The 18,801-nt window shown below is 38.6% G+C and overlaps 2 protein-coding genes across 2 annotated transcripts; both read right to left on the reverse strand.

Moving 5' to 3' along the window:
* Positions 1-71: 71 nt before the first annotated feature.
* On the reverse strand, positions 72-4,247 carry ccndx (cyclin Dx). The gene is made up of 3 exons (XM_036213120.1): positions 2,266-4,247; positions 1,043-1,358; positions 72-926 (listed from the first exon to the last, which is right to left on the reverse strand). Exons 1-3 carry the CDS (start codon positions 2,791-2,793, stop codon positions 781-783), a joined length of 990 nt encoding a protein of 329 aa, XP_036069013.1. The 5' UTR covers positions 2,794-4,247; the 3' UTR covers positions 72-780.
* A 4,803-nt stretch (positions 4,248-9,050) lies between these two features.
* tbc1d17 (TBC1 domain family, member 17) lies at positions 9,051-18,614 on the reverse strand. The gene is made up of 17 exons (XM_024272723.2): positions 18,497-18,614; positions 17,245-17,340; positions 17,077-17,154; positions 16,899-17,010; positions 16,646-16,829; positions 16,466-16,577; positions 14,712-14,882; positions 14,513-14,638; positions 14,343-14,446; positions 14,177-14,271; positions 13,983-14,099; positions 12,526-12,626; positions 11,982-12,081; positions 11,805-11,902; positions 11,625-11,741; positions 11,466-11,552; positions 9,051-10,194 (listed from the first exon to the last, which is right to left on the reverse strand). The coding sequence occupies exons 1-17, from the start codon at positions 18,521-18,523 to the stop codon at positions 10,036-10,038; spliced, it is 1,884 nt and encodes a 627-aa protein (XP_024128491.1). The 5' UTR covers positions 18,524-18,614; the 3' UTR covers positions 9,051-10,035.
* Between the last annotated feature and the right edge of the window lie 187 nt (positions 18,615-18,801).

The following is an 18,801-nucleotide window of genomic DNA, read 5'->3' on the forward strand; positions in this document are numbered from 1 at the left end:
AAATAAAAGCCAGTATATTAAAAGTTATTCAAAACGAATGTTTTTTTAATGGATTTTCAGTGAAATTGACATGAGTAGGATGTTTGCGGACATTAAAAATGATCCTTAAAGGCATCGTTGCTTTAAAAACAATGAAAAGGAACCAAAATCCTTCACAGTTAGGAAATTGCTCAAAAACAGATTAGAAATAGATTTACAATATGTTTTATTTTACACACAAAACAAACACATGGCAAATTGAAATAAATTAGTGTAGGCTAATATTTACATGCTAATTGTTTTAGCTAATTTAGGTGCTTTTTTAAAATTTTTTTAGGCTATTTTGGAGTTTAGCTAATATCTACATGCTAGCTGTTTTTGGCTGTTTTTCTACATTTTAAATGTAGCTATTTTTTCAGCAACATACCAGCTCGATCCTTCCCATTGTCCCTTAAAAAAACATGAAAAAATACCAATATGCTCCACAATTAATTAATTGCTCAAAAACAGATTAGGAATATATTTTATTTAAGATACAAAACAAACGCATGGCAAATTGAAATAAATTAACATAAGTAAAAAAATTGCACATGATCATAAATTAGGCATAAATAGAGTGCATTAAAAATAATATGTAGGCATGACGATAAAATTCACTGACAGTTAATTGGATATGGCACACAAAAATAAATAAAGACAAATCAAATAAATAACAGTAAACATTTGCTGTCACAATGAATTCATATCAGTTTGACTGATGAATCTAATAAACTTTAGTTCTTTCGTAAAGTTAATCAGTGATTAGAAGTCGATCTCTCTCATGTCAGTTGGTGTTCCAGGTCTTTCGCTCTCCACCTCTTCATCCTTCTCCATGGGGGCCTGCTCCAGCCCACCCCTCAGCCGCTGCCTCAGGGCGTTTTCAATCATCTCACTGTAGCACTGCAGCACTACCTTGGGACCAAAAAGCACAGAAACAAACTATTAAATATTCAGGCCAGTTGCAATCGGCTGCAAAATGCAGCAAGAACCTTCAAAACTAAGGTCAGCTCAGGCTGAGGGTGACATACCAGGTCGGTCTGGCACAACTCTGCCAGGACTTCACTGCTGTTGGACAGCTGAGTGGACCTCCTGTTGCTCAGACCCCTTAGGGCGCAATTCAGTGATGCTGCAGCAACAAGTGACGGGGGAGCTCCCAGAAAACGGGAGTCACAGACACACATGGCAGTCAGAGTGTCGCTGTGTCGGCGCAAAGTGGAGAGCATCTCCGGATCAGCGTCTCCTCGCCCCCCGGCGGAGGCCAGAAAGTGAGGGATGAAGTCCTGCGGGGTGACCGCAGCGGTGTCCCACCGAAGGGTGCTGAGGATAACGCGCTCCATCTCCTGAGGGTGATTCAGAAACAAAAGCAGAGAATGATTTTAAGAGACATGTGTCAAAGTATCCGGCCCTCCAGATCCTTCTATTTTATTGTTCTTAAAGGCCAGATGTTATCTTGCGCTTATTTCTAACTTGTTTAATTTTGTCAGGATATATTTTTATGGAGAGTAAAATATTGAAAGTTACTTAAGGTTTAAATTGATTTATTCTGGATTAGCCCAGTATTCCTGCCTTTTTATATTTTATAATTATGTTAAAAAGTTACGGTTTAGAAGTTTTAAAAATTAGGATTCTGCTACCTTTTAGGTCTATTTTTGGGATTTACTAAGAATTTTTTTGGCTCTTTTCGAGTTTAGGTAATATTTACATGCTAGCTGTTTTGGCCATTTTTTCAGTTTTTAGTCTGTTTAGCAGTATAGCTTATATCTACATTTTAGCTGTTTTGACTAATTTAGGCCTTTTTTGTTGGTTTTTAGGCTATTTTGAAGTTCGGCTATTTTTTCAGCTACATGCTAGCTGTTTTGGCTAACCTAAGTTTTTTTTTTTTAAAGGCTAATATTTTAGCTGCCTATCAGCTTCAGCGTTTTCAGCTATTAGTGTCAGTGATTTCAGTTATCAATTTTAGTATTAGATATCAGCACTAGCATCTTCACCGGCCAAATTCATCTTACAGTATTCACACTAGCATTATCGCAGGTAATATATCTAGTACATAATGTTTTTAAAGTTTGAAAGATTTTGTTTAGTGTATTTAATAAATGTTAATTCTGTTCAACCGGCGACATAAGGTGTGTTTTGGATTTTGGCATCTTGTGCGATTGAGCTTGACATCCCTGCTTTAAACCAATATCTTCCAGTAGAGATGCTGACTTAAAAACAAAGTGTGCCACAGATGCTGAGGTGCAGACTCACCCGCAGGTCTGAGGGCTGGAAGCTGTACTCGGCTGCGGCGCAGAGGCTGTCTGCAGTCACACCGTCACACTCTGTGAGCTTTGATGCGATCAGGATGCAGCCGGCAGCCAGGCAGTATGGAGACACAGCCAGAGCCAGATGTGCAGACAGGAACCTGTCCATCAGAGACACGGACTGGGGGAACACCGCCTCATCACAACCACAGTCACAGCACACCTGGAACACAAAAACATGGGGATCAGCTCCTTTCTTTGGTGACAGATGGAGTGGATGGCAGTCTCGTACCTCCAGGGCCCATTTGGCGAGCTCCTCCCTGCGCTCTGGATCCCGCTGGATGAGGGTGGTGTAGAGCATGGAGGGCATGTACCTCTCTTCCAGGTGAAGCAGCCTCTGGATCACCCGACGTCCTGACACTGTGGGGTCCCAGGCGGCCCTCAGCTGACCTTTGGCTTCACTCCGTCCCTCATCCGGACCTGCAGCGTCCTCCACTTCTTCACACCAAAGGGACACGCACATTCCTCTGTCCATCTGCAAATCCTGGATCCTTTACATCCAACGTGGAAGAAGTCTGTCTGCCGGCTGAGAGGCTTCACAGGTGAGCAGACATCCCCTCTCGGTCTCATGGAAAATCGTCGGCCCTCCTCTTCCCTTCAGAGTCTTATACTCAGCAGAGAAAAAAGACGGAGGGAGTGACCCAAAAGAGGGGGCCGGGACCGCACAAGTGACATAAACATAATACTGGGACTAACAATAAGGTCTGCAAAACAATCGCTTCAACAGGTGGAGAGGGAGAAAGACGGCGGCACAGGGAGGCAGAGGGGGAGGACACCGCAGAGGGAGGACCCCGCGGGGGGAGGTCCCCGCAGGGACCCAGAACAGCTTGAATTCGACAGTGAAACAGAGAAGGGAGGAAAAGAAAAGACAGGGAGGAGAGAAAAGGTCATCTCCAGACTCTGACAATGGGCATGGATGACAAAAGGACCAGGGCGTTTGTTTACATCACCAGCTCAGGAGGAAATACGTCAACTTCAGAGTAATAGATGAATAATTTGATCCGTTTCTCACTGAATTTTTTTTTCATTTTTTTTATTTCTGCATTTTTTATTTGAAAATGTTTGATATAAAGAGACTTCTCAAACAAACAAACACAAAGTAGTTAAACTTTCGCTCTAATTTTTATAGCTTCATATGAGATAAATGATATCCTGAACAATAATTCAAGGAAAATTTATGAGAAATAATATTTTCAAAGAGAAATTTGTCAGGATATTTAATATTATTGGAACAGGAAGATGTATCCCACTATCTTTTTTTTTTTTTCGGTTGTTCGAAGGAAATTAGACAAAATTGTCCAAAGTAATCACATTTATTTTCAGGATCAGAATAATTTATTATTATTAGTTTTATCATTTTAATGAAATTAGAGTACCTCAGAGAAAAACAAACAGCAACATAGGACAATAATTTAGCAAAATGAGAGGCAGGCAAGAAAAAAATAGTGCATAATGTGCAGGGATGCAATAGTACAGTTTATTAATAGAATGTGTTAAATACAATGTGTAAAAAACTAGAGTAAATTAGGAGGTAATTAAGACAAATCTACAAAGTAGATTGCAGAATATATGATTTATTTTGACACATCATTTGAGAATCCTTTTACAGCCATAAAGCTCTCATTAATGTTTTAATTAAAAAAATATACAGGATTTAATTAAGCTAATGAACTAACAAGGGATTTTTTTAAAAAGGAAACATAAAAAATATAAAGAAAATAATAGTAATTTGTCTGTGTTTGGAGAACTGACAACGTGCTTTGTGTGTACAGTTCTTATATTTAATAGATGTGTGTTTTGATATGCATCACTTGTGGTGAAAACTAAAAATAAAAAGTTTAAATTAATAATAATAATTTTCCTGTAACTGGATGTAATAATACCTAGGAGTTTACCACTGGGTATATAAAGGGTATAACAAGATATTTGCAAATTTCGTTAGGTATCTTCAACTGAGGCACTACTTTCACAAACATATCAAAAGGAGCAAATGGGCTTTGATTTTTCAGTGACTATTTTCAGCAAAAATGATTCATACTAGCATTATTACAGGTTATGCAACTTTTCTAGTTATTAGTTAAACTTTGAGTTTTCTTAAAACCAAGAGGCACAATGGAGGAATAAAAGAGCCACAGGTTGCAGACCACAAATATGGAATATAATAGTCTGTGTTTTTTGTGTTACTTTTGTTGTGTTTTGTTACAAAAAGATCAAATAAAAATGAATAATATCTAATCATCCGTTTTGTTAATTAAAATATTCATCTGTAAACATGTTCATAAAAGTTTTGGCTCCCCATTTTTTCTCATTGTCAAAGCAACCCGTCATCCCCCCCCCGCCTATAGCAATCTGCCGCCCTTGTTTAAAGGGCGGCGAGGGCCGGGCGAGGTATGTGCAACAGACAGTGGAGCCGCGGAGGTCAATGAGCCGTATTGTCTCCCTGAACAAATCCGTGTCAGACGACAGGCCCTGGCCTTCTGCCTGCTGCTGCCGGCTCCTCCCGTCACGCATTGACGGCAGACACACTCCCCACATGAAACCCTCTGCCGCTCACAATGGGGTCGCACTCACCAGAGGAGATACAGATTGTATTTGACACGCTCATTACAGGTGGCTTTTCACACATTTTAGGCTTCAATGGCGGCTAATGTTTCAAATGGGAGTTAAATGGACGTCCACGCTGACACCGAGCTGGGATCTCCAACACTTGATTTCAGCTCGTCATCAATAATTCAGAATCCATTCAGCAACTCTGACTTTTTAAGTTTTTACACCTTTGGATAAGAAGAGATTCTGTTTCAAAAACAACAGGATCGTTTATTTAAAACTTATTTTAAAAATATATATATACATTTATCAGAAACATTAGGAAGATTTTCTTTTTAAATTGGTGACTTTTTGTAATGTTGTGCAAAGAATTCAAAACTTTTGTTCCACAAAAGTATTCAAAAACAGTAAAATTTAAATAATCCTATTTTAGTAGTTTTTTTGTAATGTCTAGATTACAAATACTTCCAAAGACTGACAAGTCAGGACCGCCAGTTTAAAGGAAGTATTTCATTTTAATTTAGCTTCAGTTATTTATTATTTAAAAATATCAAATCAATCAATCCAATATTTATTTACGAAGCACTTTTCACATTTAAAAGCAAATGAGTGCCCATTACACCCCAGCTCCACATCATCCACAAACTCTGACCCTAAAAAAAAATTAAAAATCCAAAAGATACCCGTGGCTTCACTCTGCTGTACAAAACTGGACTGGTCACATACACGGGGCACCGCTACAGATCCCACCAAAACAAAGTTGAACACTGCTGACTGCCATCCTCAGTTCTGGATCCCTTTCTTGTTTGTACAGTTCTGTTACAGTTCTGTTTTTGACAGCTCTTTAGCTTTCCCAACGACTCCAGAAATGTCCGTGCAGCACTGGATGAAGGATGAGGGTCAATTGGGAGCTCAAAAACTCCAAAACCTTTAGTGCAACTACATGGATTACAGGTAACGTTCACAGGTGAGAATGGTTACCTGTAACTGACATTCAAACTCTTTTGTATCAGCTTGTGTTCATGTTTTCAGAATAGTCAGCAAACATTTTACAGCAAACATTAAACATTTAACAGGAAAGTTGACAGTTGACTATTAAAATAATCGTTTGTGGCAGCCCTAATAAAAAAAATACACAAAATCTGTCTTTTTTGATACATATATCATTTTTGGTGATTTTCCTTAAAGTTATGAACAGTTTTAGCTACATGATGCTGTTTGGTTTATTCGTGACATAATTTTGTTTGTTTCCTAAAAGCTCTTCAGAACTGTGATCCTTTTATGAAACAGTTGGAATTTAAATCAGAAATGTGGTTGAACGTTTCTCTGGATTTGGACGTGGAGCTCATGAAGAGGCTGTAATCCTCCAGAGAAGCGAGGGAACACGAGGTTTAAAGTTGTCGGGCTGTAAGAGCAGCATTGAGAGCGGCTGAAAGCAGATTGACTTTGAATGAAGGCCTGAATGAGTTTGGCTCCGTCAGTCAAGTGAGGTCAGGTTGGGGTGGACTGGGCGGAGTGGCAGATCGGGGGCCTGTTTAAGCAGCCTGTTAAATTCATACACCGCAGCTGTATTCAAACAGCACGGAGGGAGAGGGCCGGAGACAGAGACGGGCCCCCTGGAGGAGGCGTGGCGCCCCGCCCCTCGTTTTCCAGCTCATTTCCCGGGGTGGGGGGGAACAGAGGTCCTATTTTACCCTCACACAGACACCTGCTGGCCCGTGGGGAAGGAGGGGGGACGAGGTCAAAGTGGAAATGGTTCACAGGTTTAGGTTGCATTAACGACCATGATTTCTAATTAAATGATTTGTAAGTTTACGCTTTGAGTTCTCAAAATTCACGACTTCATTTGGTCAAATTTTATCCTTTTGTCCTAACTAATTCAAAATGTATAACCTTTTATTGGTTGAATATTTTTGCTATATAAAAAATACTTTGTTTTGGTGGAATTTGTTTGGTTCAAACAATTAGAACAAACGAGCAAAAAAAAAAAAAAAACTGCAGAAGACATTTGTAATTCTTACAGTCTCACTAGCCTGTTTCTTAATTACTAGCTAAACTCCAAAATAGCCTAAAATTCCTCAAGAAACTACTTTAGTCAAAATCATTAGCCTGTTGCTAAAATAGAAGCTAAACTCTAAATTAACACAAAAAAACAGTAGATAACAAATTAGCCAAAAACGTTAGCATGTTGCTATATTAACTTAACTCCAAATTAGCATCAAAAACATCATTACATGCCAAATTAACCAAAGAAGCTAGCTTGTTGCTTAAATAATAGCAAAACTCCAAAATAGCCTAAAATTCCCAAAGAAACCAAATTAGTCAAAAACATTAGCATGTTGCTAAAATAGAACCTAATCTCTAAATTAACCAAAAAAAAAAAAAAACCCAGTAGATAACAAATAAGCCAAAAACGTTAGCATGTCGCTAAAAACAGAAGCTAAACTCTTAATTAGCTTAAAAAACATTAGAAGATAACAAATTAGCCAGAAATGTTAGCATGTTGTCAAAATATTAGCTAAACTCTAAATTAGCATAAAAAACCTCATTAGATGCCAAATTAGCCAAAGAAGCTAGCTTGTTGCTTAAATACTCGCTAAACTTCATAATAGCCTAAAATTCCTCAGTAAACTAAATTAGTCAAAAAAGTTAGCATGTTGGTAAAACAGAAGCTAAACTCTAAATTAGCCTAAAAATCAGTAGATAACAAATTAGCCAAAAATGTTAGCATGTTGCTAAAACAGAAGCTAAACTCTAAATTAGCCAAAAAAACAGTTGAGAACAAATTAGCCAAAAATTTTAGCAAAAATTGAGTAAACTCCAATTTTTTTCGAAACTTACTATACAAGATTAAAACGGAGTCCACATGTTTATTTAAAGATTTGTTGCTAATCTACTTAAAATTTTGACATTTGAAAACTTTTTCATTAATTTATAAGGCATATTTTGCCTAGTATTTCAAAAACAATCTGTAATTTTCATCATAGGTATATCTCAACTATGAGAAAAAATGAGGAAAAAGTCCAGAAAATCACATTGTCTAATTTTAAAGACTTTATTTGTAAATTGAAAATTTAATTAATTTTGTAAATTAAAAGCAAGATTTCTGTCTCTCAAAGACCGTTAACTTCTTCTCTAAGAGGATCCTCTGTTCTCCACTCGTTACCTGTATTAATGACACCTGTTTGAACTCGTTATCTAACATAAAACACACCTGTCCACAACCTCAAACAGTCACACTCCAAACTCCACTATGGCCAAGACCAAAGAGCTGTCTTAGGACACCAGAAACACATTTCACATACAAGACCACTGATAATCTCCTTGAAAGTCTGATGTCCAGCGACAGCCCAAAAACATCTCTGCTTCAGAGGAGATCTGTGTGGAGGAATGGACCAAAATACCACCAACAGTTTGTGGAAAAGACAAACACAAAACATTTGACTGCTGTCATTGTCAACACGTAACAAAGTATTGAGATGAACTTCTATTATTGGCCAAAAACATATTTTTCCACCACAATTTACAAAAAAATTCTTTAAAAATCTATTTTTTTCTCTCATTTTCTCACTCATAGTTGAGGTATACATGATGAAAATTACAGACCTCTTTCATCTTTTTACGTGGGAGAACTTGTACAGTTGGTGGCTGACTGACTGACTTCTATACGTGTGAAATTCCATTTTCTGTCTTTGTAGTTTTACTCGGAAATAAAAACGTCTTTGAAGCAAGGCACAACGAGAACAGCAGTTTGTATTTAATATTTGTATTTCTAAATGCAGGGATGTCTTTATTTTTCCTTTTTTTCTGATGGAAGCAACACTGAACGAGTTTAATGCTGTAAGAGCTCCTTTAACTGTTACAATATCATTTTTTTATTGTTTTGATGCTATGTATTGTTATTAAATGAAATAAATCATAAAAAAGATTGATGCTCCTCAATTTTCCTACCAAATTTAAAACAAAACTGCTACTGTACTTTTAAAAAATCCCCAAACTGTTGCACTAAAATGTCCTCAAATCCTTTAAATGATCATTTTGAGGTTTGATTAAAAATTGCTTGAATCTGTGAGCAGCTTCTTCTGATTGTGGGAGGAGCCTTTTTAAATTGTGACAAATTCAGGAAGATTATTCTGAGAAAATATGGCAGATTATTCCTCAGTAAATTATCACAAGACGAGAAAACCCTGTTTTAGATGAAACCCTTTATTTGGCAGTAGTTCACAGATGAAAATGTTACACATAATGCAGATTACAAATTACAAGGCATGACATAAAGTACTTCTTCTATGCATGATTCATGCCAAACGCTTGCATAGGCCTGGATTGGCGCCGTTTAGCTCTTTCCCTTTGAAGACGACGACCCAGGAGTTCAACGACAGAGTAGCAGCATCGAGGAGAACCGAGGTGGAGGCGGGGCGTGCACGAAAAGGCAAAAACGTAGAGAAAAAGCAGGATTATTCACAAAAAACACTGTAATGCTGACCCATCCAGACTGAAGACACCCCTCGGAGGTCTGCAGGTCTCGCTGGAGTGACTTCAACACTTTGAGGACTTCAACAGCGCCCCCTGCCTCCAACAGACAGTAACAACAACCGTTAAATAGAGGAAACTCCTTCCAGTGAGAGTCAAAGTGTTAAGTTTCCATTTGTTCCTCTTCCTTTCTTCTTACAATATTTAGAAGTGACTTTAGGAACAGTTTTCCAGAATTCCTAAAAGAATTTCTAAGGAAACGGATTTTGTTAAAACAGACTTCAAACTCAGTCAAGTGAAGAAACTCTTCAACTTTAACCAATTCAATCACAATTTTGAAGCTACTTTAACAAAGAAAAGAAAAAAAAATCAAACTTTTTGCTCAAATTCTGACACATTTAGTTTGTAGTGTCCATGAAAAACTAAAAAAGTTCTGATAAATTAGGATTTAATATCTTTTTGCATTAATATTTATAATAAAATCTGAGTAAAACAAATTAAATCTACTCCTTTAATCAAAGGAGAAAGTGGCCGTGTGGAAGATAGAAGAAAAACACGTTCAGAAAACCTGGAAACTGAAACTTCCCAAATTTAAGATTATTGCCAGAATATGGAGGAACATTTCCTAAAACATTGCATGCAGACCGAAACACGTTTGTCCAAATATTTCTGTCAGTCCTCCAGCGGATCTGCAGATCTAAGGATAGGTGGGGCCGTGAGAGCCAGAAGGAGCTGCTCCTGCTTGTGATTGGCTGAGGACGGGCGGCGCCTCGCTGCTCTGAGACTCTGAGCTGTTCTCCTCCGAGCTGGACGGGTCACAGAGACCCAGAACCTGCTGCACCTGGACGGGAAGCTCCTGCGTAGACAGGAAGAGAAGAAGAGAAACTGTAGACCAGGAGTGTCAAACTCAAATCGCACAACAATCCAAAACACAACTTAGATCGCAACATTTATTGAACACTCTAAAACTACACTTTATAAAACTTTAAAAACTTAACTTTTTAAAAATAATTATGAACTGGATATTTAGCATTACCTGCTAGTGTGAATGCTGTAAGCTGAATTTGACAGCTGAAGATGCTAATGCTGATAGCTGAAAACACTGAAGCTGTTAGCTGGCTACAATATTAGCTAAATGCCAAATTAGCCTAAAAAACTATATAAAAAAAACCTAGGTTAGCCAAATCAGCTAGCATGTAGCTGAAATAATAGGAAAACTTCAAAACTGCTAAAAAAACTGAACAGAAGCCTAAATTAGCGAAAACAGCTAGCATGTAAATATTAGCTAAACTCTAAAATAGCCTAAAAAACTAAAAAAAAAAAAAAAAAAAATAGATTTAGGTTAACCAAAACAGCTAGCATGTAGCTGAAAAAATTTGCTAAACTTCAAAACAGCCAAAAAAACTGAAAAAGCCCGAATTAGCCAAAACAGCTAGCATGTAAATATTAGCTAAACGCTAAAATAGCCTAAACAACTTAAAAAATACCTAAATTAGCCAAAACGGCTAGAATTTAAATAATAGCTAAACTCTAAAATAGTCTGAACAACTTAAAAAATACCTAAATTAGCCAAAACTGCTAGCATGTAGCTGAAATATTAGCTACACTTTAAATCAGCATAAAAAAACTTTAAAAAGAAGCCTAAATTAGCCAAAACGGCTAGAATTTAAATAAAAGCTAAACTCTAAAAATAACCTAAACAAAAAAAAATACATAAATTAACCAAAAAATCTATCAAGTAGCTTAAATATTAGCTAAACTACAAAATAGCCTTAAAAAATCTTAGTTCATGCTAAAATACTCCAAAAATATAGCAGAATGTCAATTTTTAAACTAACTTTTTAACATAATTATGAATAATAAAAAGGCAAGAATATTATTACAGAACAAATCAACTCAAACCTTAAATAACTTTCAATATTTTTCTCTACATAAAACATATATTCAGTCAAAATTATACACGTTAGAAATAAGCGCAAAATAAAAATTTAAATAATAAAATATAATAACCCAGAGGGCCGGATCCGGCCCCCGGGCCTTGAATTTGACACGTGCTGTAAGCAAAAGACCGTTTAAAATCTTTGGATTTATCCTCGTTCGACAGGAAACCTCTGATGAAGTTCTCACCTTGCACTGAACCAGCTGCAGGTAGATGGCTTCAGAGTCGCACAGAATGTTCTGCAGGTGGAGCTTCATCGTCAGCTCGTTTATGTGCTGCACATTCAACAGAAAAGAGGAATCCATCATGTTTGGATCTCAAAAGTGAGACGGCACAAGGGCACGGACCTTCAGAATAGTGTTGAAGTCGTGGTTGGAGCCGATCAGCTCGCCGCGCTGCGATTGGAGGATGGAGCAGGCGATCAGCAGGTGGAAGTTCTCACACGGGAGGCAAGTCCAGAGGACCTGACGAGAAGCAGGACGATGAGAACAGCAAAGCCTCTAAGAATGCACGAACGGAGAACTCACCTCCCACAAGGTGAGGATGTCCTCGAAGGAGAACTCTCTCTTGAACCAGATGAGCAGCCAGCGGAAGCAGAAGCAGAGAGAGCCGCTGTCCTGCGAGTCTGCAGACCACAAACAAACCGCATGATCACCTTTTCCTCACTTCCTGTTACTCTCAACATGTGAGAAACGTCGACTGACCCAGATAGTCACAAAGTTCTGGGTCTAAGGCTTTGAGCAGGACTCGGAGCTGAAGGAGCTGCTGCTTCATGGCCTCCTGAGACTCCTCAAAGTTCTGATGCTGCAAAAGACGACAAGAAAGGAAGTCCCACTCTGATCATTTTTTGATGCATTTTAAAATAAAAAAAACTTCAGTTATCTTTAATTTATGATTATACTGTTTTCTAGGACACAGTTTCTGCAGAGCGGCAGGAATTCATTAAAAATTTGCTGATGTGTTGTCGGTGTAACCGCAAAGCAACCCCGCCCCCCGTTCCCGACACCCATTAAAACAGGAGTGTATTTTCCAAATCCCAAATACCATCTTTTACAATCAGCATTTGTTCATGTGCTCCTGATTCACAACAATTTGAACACAAAAATTTAGTTTTAGGCTTAAATTTCTCAATATATGTCGTCAGAAAAATGACACAAAACCCACAGTTTTCATCAGAGCGAGCCTTGAAAACCGAAGCTTTCTTACATCAGCGTTCAGAACGGTTTAAAGAGGAACTTCTCCACTTACGACCAGGTTCATGAAGCCCGTCAGACACCAGAAAGACTCCACCTCGTTCTGAGTGACGAACAGGATGGGAGCCAGGAGGTCGCTCATCCCCTGGACGTACCCTGAGAGCAGACACAGATAGAAAAGTGTGGAAGTGGGCGTGTCCAGCTCAGTGAAAAAGTGTAAACATTAAAAATGTTTTTGTTCCTAAAATTCTGATCCTCTTTGCAGACAGATTCATATGTGTTGGAGTTCAGTAAAGTTATTAAACACATGATAAATATTTCCAATTTCAAACATTTCTTCTAAAAAGTTCATGCAAACCACATATTTCTGTTCTGCTTTGTGAGCGTTTTTAAAAATCCTGCAACTAAAAAAAGATTCAGGGTCTGAGTTTAAAGCTGAGTTCACAACCAACGTGATTCCCAAGTAGCGGTTTTGTTAAATTTAGGCTTTTTTTCAGCATTTGAGGATATTGTGAAGTTTTGCTATTTTTTCATGCTAGCAGTTTTGTCTAATTTGGGTTCTTTTCTTTTATGCTTTTTTGGAAATGGGCTAAAATTAACACGCTAGCTGTTTTGGCAGGTTTGGCTTTTTCTTTAAGTTTTTAGGCTGTTTTGGAGTTTAGCTAATATTTTAGCTACACGCCAGCAGTTTTGACTAATTTAGGTTTTTTTCAGTATTTAAGAATATTGTGAAGTTTAGCTATTTTTTCAGCTACACACCGGTGGTTTTTGGCTAATTACGCTTTTTTTTTTTTAGTTTTTTTTAGGATATTTTTAAGTTTAGCTATTTCTTCAGCTACGTGCTAGCTGTTTTGGCTAATACACGCTTTTTAAATGTTTTCGAGGCTGTTTTGGAGCTAGGCTAATATTTACATGCTAGTGATTTTGGCTATTTTTTTCCAGTTTTTTAGGCTATTTTGAAGTTAATCTATTTTGCTAACTGTATTGGCTAACCTAGGTTTTTTTAGGCTAATTTGGCATTTAGCTAATATTTTAGCTGGCTATCAGTTTCAGGGATTTCAGCTATTAGCGTCAGCAGCCAAATTCAGCTTACAGCATTCACACTAGCATTATCACAGGTAATGCTACTGTATATATCTAGTTCGTAATTATGTGAGAAAGTTACGGTTTTAAAGTTTTAAAAATTACGTTTTAAAGTGTTAAATAAATGTTTGTCCTCAGGTGTGTTTAGGATTTTGTGTGATTGAGTTTGACACTCCTGTAGTATATGATTGTTTTCTTCTTCTTTTTTTCTTTAAAGAAAAGACAATGTGGTTTATGTGCACAGTTCCTCTGTTTGATTTGTGTTTTTGTTATGTACTAGTTGTGAAAACTAATAATAATAAAATAAATAACTGAATCTGGAATCTGCTGCACCATTCAGTGTCAACATAAAATTATTTGCCAACAACATAGCCTAAGATATAACAGTGTTTTGCTGTCAGCAGGACCAGAGAAGAAGCTAAAACCCACCCAGATCAAAGTTGTACATGCAGTACGTCATCAGCACGTCGTGGAGCAGCGTCAGTCCTGGGTTGTCGTTCCCCGAGAAGAACGTGTTGTGTCTGTCTGTCCGGTTCACGTCTCTCTCTGCCACCACAAAGCAAAGACTGTGAGTTTCTGACGGATCCGACCGAAGCGCCGAGCCGTTCTGCGGACGTCTTCACCTATCAGACTGCGGTATCCTCTGAGCAGCGAGTTCCTCATCTCCTGCTCCTCGCTCACCGACTTCCACTGCACCTTCATCCGGAAGTACTCGTCCCTGCAGAAGAGAGCGGCCGTTTCACCAAAGCGGACCAGCTTGTGACGGATCGTAGAGGAAAACAGACTGACGTTTTGACTCTTAGGATGTCCTCTCTCTCGTTCGTCGTGCTGTTCCACGGGAAAAACCCCAGAAGGAACTTCCACACTTCCTTCCTTAAAGGTGGAGTGACGCCCTGCGAGACGGAGAACAGCGTCAAACTCTGAACCTTTGGACTGAAGCGGTACACGTGATCTCATACCCCTCTGAACACCAGCTCTTTGACTTTCTCTGGATTCTTCACTCGTCCTTCTGGGTCCAGGAAGTCCTCCCACTTGTCCAGAGGTCGTCCCCGGGTGACCTCTGGTCTGGGGCCGAGCTCCATGCCCTGTTGGACACCATGACAGCTCAGTGCATCATTATTTCATTCCATGTTCTCTTGAAAAGCGTCTCGTTCTTACGCAGGTGATGAGCTCAAACCCGGGCTCGTCGTCCGGCTGGGACGGCAGACTGGGATCCTGGGCGGAGCGGGGGTGCATGGAGGATTCTGGGGGACGAATCGCTGCCCTGAAGAAGTTTGTAACTTTGGAGAATCCCCCAAATGTGGTGGCATACGGGTCCTGGATGAACCTCTGAGAGAATCGGAGCAGAAGGTTGAGAAAACTGACAGGAAAAGGAGTTTTTAAAAATATTACTTCTTTTACTGTGGTTTTATAGCAGAGGTACAAACCCCCCCGGGCCGCGGACCGGCACCAGTCCACGGGCCATTTGGTACCAGGCAGAAAAATAAATGAAGTTGCTGACTTAGAATATTTCTGTTTTTATTTTGATCCTAAAGAAAGTTTTATTTTGTAGGATTCTGTTTGGGTCACGTGACCTAAAGTGGCTAACTAGAATGCTAAGCTAGTAGCTCAACGCTAAATAGAAAAACCGAACAATAAAACGTTTTTGGAAAGTTTCTTCAGGGAGAAAAAGAGTCAGTGGGGAAACCGAAGGAGATTCTTCGACTTTAAAGAACAATTAAGATGTTTTTGACAGACAAAACCGAGAGTTTCCCTCGACATACAGAACCATCGAGACCGTTTTAATGTAGCAGAAGCCGCTCCGTCTGATACGCTGAGACGGACTCTCGACTGGTTTACAGATAATAAAGTTACTGACACAGTGGATCCATGTTTATAGTATATGTAGAAAACACCAGTTTTACAACGGTTGCATCTTTTTTTTATCCACCACTCCTTAAAAGTGGGACGTATCTGAAGTTAGCGCCCGGTTGTTAGCATCCACTTTGATGCTGAAGGGAAAATCTTCATCACAAAGTTTCCAACAGCCGTAAAAGATTTACTAAAGAAGGAAAATTCCATCTGATAAAGTTGCTGATTTGTGGAAACTTATAAAAGACATTTGAGAATATTCCTACAGCAAGGCTGGATTTATGGAGCTAAATCGGGACCAAAATTATTTGAAACCCAAATAAATGAAATTGAAAAGAAAAAAAAAAAAATCGGTGTTTGGTCAAAAAACAAATATAAATGTCCAAAACTTTTTGCTAGTCATAAATAAACTTAGTTATTTTCAGCTTCAAATGTTCTGTTTTTTAGGTTACAAAATTAAAAATTTAAAAACTTATTTTTCAGTGTCAAATCTTTTTTTCATTTCCAAACCTTTTTTTTTTTTTTTCCAAATCTGAAGGTTTCAGTTACAAAACTTTTGGCCCCGTCGCGGCAAATTAAGGCGGGGCTAACACAAGGACCAATCAAAATCGTTGAGGGTGGTAACTTCAGTTCCGATGCGTTCACTGACTCTGAGAAAATGTCTGTTTAGTCTGTACTATCATAGTATAAAGTTGTCGGGTGTAAAAATCCGTTTTGTCGCGTATAAACCGCGCCTGAGCCTGGATTGAGAGTTAAAACACATTCTATAGGGGGTAAAATTACACAATGCTTCTGATCAAAAACGACTTTGTTTCATTGAATCTTTATCGTCTGCATGAAAAATATCTATTGACATTAGAATTTTTTTAAACAAAATTTCTACATTTTTAGTGGCATTTTATTTTGAAAATCGATTTTCATACACCGGAAGCTTAAACTACCAACTTCAGACAGCTCAGTGAAAACATTGTCCAGTTTAAACCGGTCTGTTGGATCAATAAATCGAGAAAATGTTGGATTAAAAAATAAAAAAGAGGAAGGGAAGGTTCTCCTGAAATTACCGAGACGAGATCGGAGCCTCCATCTTCAAAGAGCTGCAGCTTGTCGAAGGCCTGGGGGAGGGCATCCGAGTCCCGCGGGTAGGCGAGGAAGAGCCGCCCATCCACGGGTGACCTGAGGGCAGAAACCAGGTCAGACGCAGGAACCCAAACGGCTGCTGGGCGAAGTGCTGCCCCACTCACTGGTCCAGAACGATGTAACGGTGCATGGCCCGCAGCAGCTCCCGGGTCCCCCCCCTGTGGAAGTGCAGAGGGGGCAGCGGGTGGCTGCCTCGGCTCGTCAGGACGATGAAGTTTCGACCCAAAGAGAAGCGGGCCCTCCGGAGGGAGTACAGCTCTGACAGGGGAAGGGAGAAAGCCCACTGACCTGCAGAGACGGGAAACATCAGGTTTAGAGTGACGTGTTTCTAACAAAGTACGAGAACCCAAAACGCACCAGCGTCCTGCATCGGGACGGGCTCACGATCCTTCGCTACGGTGCTGATGACAGCCCAGTCCGGTTCATAACCGGGGTCGAAATGGGTTTCCTCTTCCCCCGCCTCCCCGTCCTGATGAAGATAAATGTTAGATCATCATCGGACGTAAAAATAAAAAAACACGACAATCAATCAGACCTTTTTGGTGTAGAGGACCGCAGGAGCAGTCCGACCCTCATCCGGCAGAGGACTCCATTCCAGAGCTGCGATCCCAGCCTGACCCAAACATTTTTCTCATAAATATACCAAAAAAAACTATTTTTTCATCTTTGTAATCTACTGTTAAACAGGCGCAGATGAGTTTACCCGCTCGACGATGCGGATGAAGCCCGGGATGGACGTGTCCTGGTTGGTCCTCTTGGCGTTCGTGTGGAGGTACACGCCTTCTTTCTCAAATATGAGCTGAAAAATAAAATAAAAATGAACCTAGAATTATGTAAGAGTCAAACATTTACATTTAAATTAAATAAATAACCATTAAAAGGAAAATAATACTAATAAAAGACAATAAATTGATTTTAATTTCACAATTACTAAAATATTTTAATACAAGTAAACAAAATAAATATGAAATTTTGTGTTTTCTATTTACTTTTTTTTAACTTTATTGAATGAAAACACATTTACAGAACATTTAGACAAACTAATCCAAAACAAAGCAGCATAATTCAACACAGAATACTTACAGCAGCGGAAATATGAGTAAAAAACAGAGGCAATAATTAGAAAATAAATTAAACACGACAAAATAATTGAGTCATAAAGTAGGAAGGCCCAAAGTTCAAATGCATGGTGTGATCTGGTGTTATGGATCCCTTTGATGATACTATAAAATTGATTAAATTAAGTTATACAACAAAAAAAAAAAGAACTTTTTCTAATTCTTCATTTGTGTAAATAAAACTTGGTTTTAAATAATATTAAATTGACTATATTTTCTGTTTTTATTATCAAAGCTAAAACAAGTAATGATATGTTCAAAAGTTATACTATTTATGAATGTGTGTTTTATATATTGTTTTGATTATTCTAGTTGCGTGATGTCATCAGGTCACCTGACTCACCTGCAGCTGACTACAGGTTGGATTTTTCCACAACACCTCCGACAAATAAACTTACGAATAATTATTGAAATTTTAAATATTTGTAATAATTGAACACAATGCGCAGGCGCAGACTGGAGCAGACAAAACGTCTCGAGCTCAGAAAATCGGCGAAGAACAAAAGCGTCAATCACTCAATGGAGTCACATGACACCGCGGTGACTCGTCGGTCAGGTCTGTGTGAAAACCGAGCCCAGTTTAGAAAAAAAAACTTGTGTTGACTTTTCCGAAAAGATTCAACCACTTTATCAACAATCACTACCGTCCATCGCGCCTGCACGCGCATTTTGACGTGAAAATGAGGATTAAAAACGGGTTGAGACGTGGAAAGTGACCATTCGGTTTGTTACTTTCGAACTGAACTTATTAAAACACAATTATATTGTTTAAAAATAATAAAGACAAACAATACGGCTGCCATCGTGGGAGAAATAAAAACAAAAATGTAAGAATACCTTATAATCCTGAACGTTTTCCTCCATTTCTCCCACTGCGCGTCGTTCTACCACAACAAACGTTACATCAGTCTTCCTGTTCACGTAGCCCCGCCCACCAGATACGTCACGTTACGCAACAGCCTCTCCGTGTACTTTAATTATTTATTCTTTTTTAAAATTTACAATAGTTTACTTATATTTTTCAATTTATATTTTTTAAGTAAAAAAAAAACAATTTTAAATTCATTGTTTAAAAAAATATATATGTATTTTTTCAGATTTGACAGTACCTCTTTAGACCACTTGATGGCAGCAAAACTCCA

The sequence above is a fragment of the Oryzias melastigma genome, linkage group LG8, assembly GCF_002922805.2.
Source record: "Oryzias melastigma strain HK-1 linkage group LG8, ASM292280v2, whole genome shotgun sequence".
Taxonomy (NCBI): domain Eukaryota; kingdom Metazoa; phylum Chordata; class Actinopteri; order Beloniformes; family Adrianichthyidae; genus Oryzias; species Oryzias melastigma.

What these genes read in the sequence shown, in the direction of transcription:
- tbc1d17 (XM_024272723.2), bottom strand. Translation starts at nt 18,523, where the DNA reads ATGGAGGAAAACGTTCAGGATTATAAG. An exon ending in CGGTCCTCTACACCAAAAAG is followed by an intron (nt 17,011 to 17,076) that starts GTCTGATTGATT and finishes TATCTTCATCAG; the next exon opens with GACGGGGAGGCGGGGGAAGA. An exon ending in CATGTACAACTTTGATCTGG is followed by an intron (nt 12,627 to 13,982) that starts GTGGGTTTTAGC and finishes GTCTGCTCTCAG; the next exon opens with GGTACGTCCAGGGGATGAGC.
- ccndx (XM_036213120.1), bottom strand. Translation starts at nt 2,793, where the DNA reads ATGGACAGAGGAATGTGCGTGTCCCTTTGGTGTGAAGAAGTGGAGGAC. An exon ending in TCCAGCCCTCAGACCTGCGG is followed by an intron (nt 1,359 to 2,265) that starts GTGAGTCTGCAC and finishes AATCACCCTCAG; the next exon opens with GAGATGGAGCGCGTTATCCT. An exon ending in GTGCCAGACCGACCTGGTAT is followed by an intron (nt 927 to 1,042) that starts GTCACCCTCAGC and finishes GTCCCAAGGTAG; the next exon opens with TGCTGCAGTGCTACAGTGAG.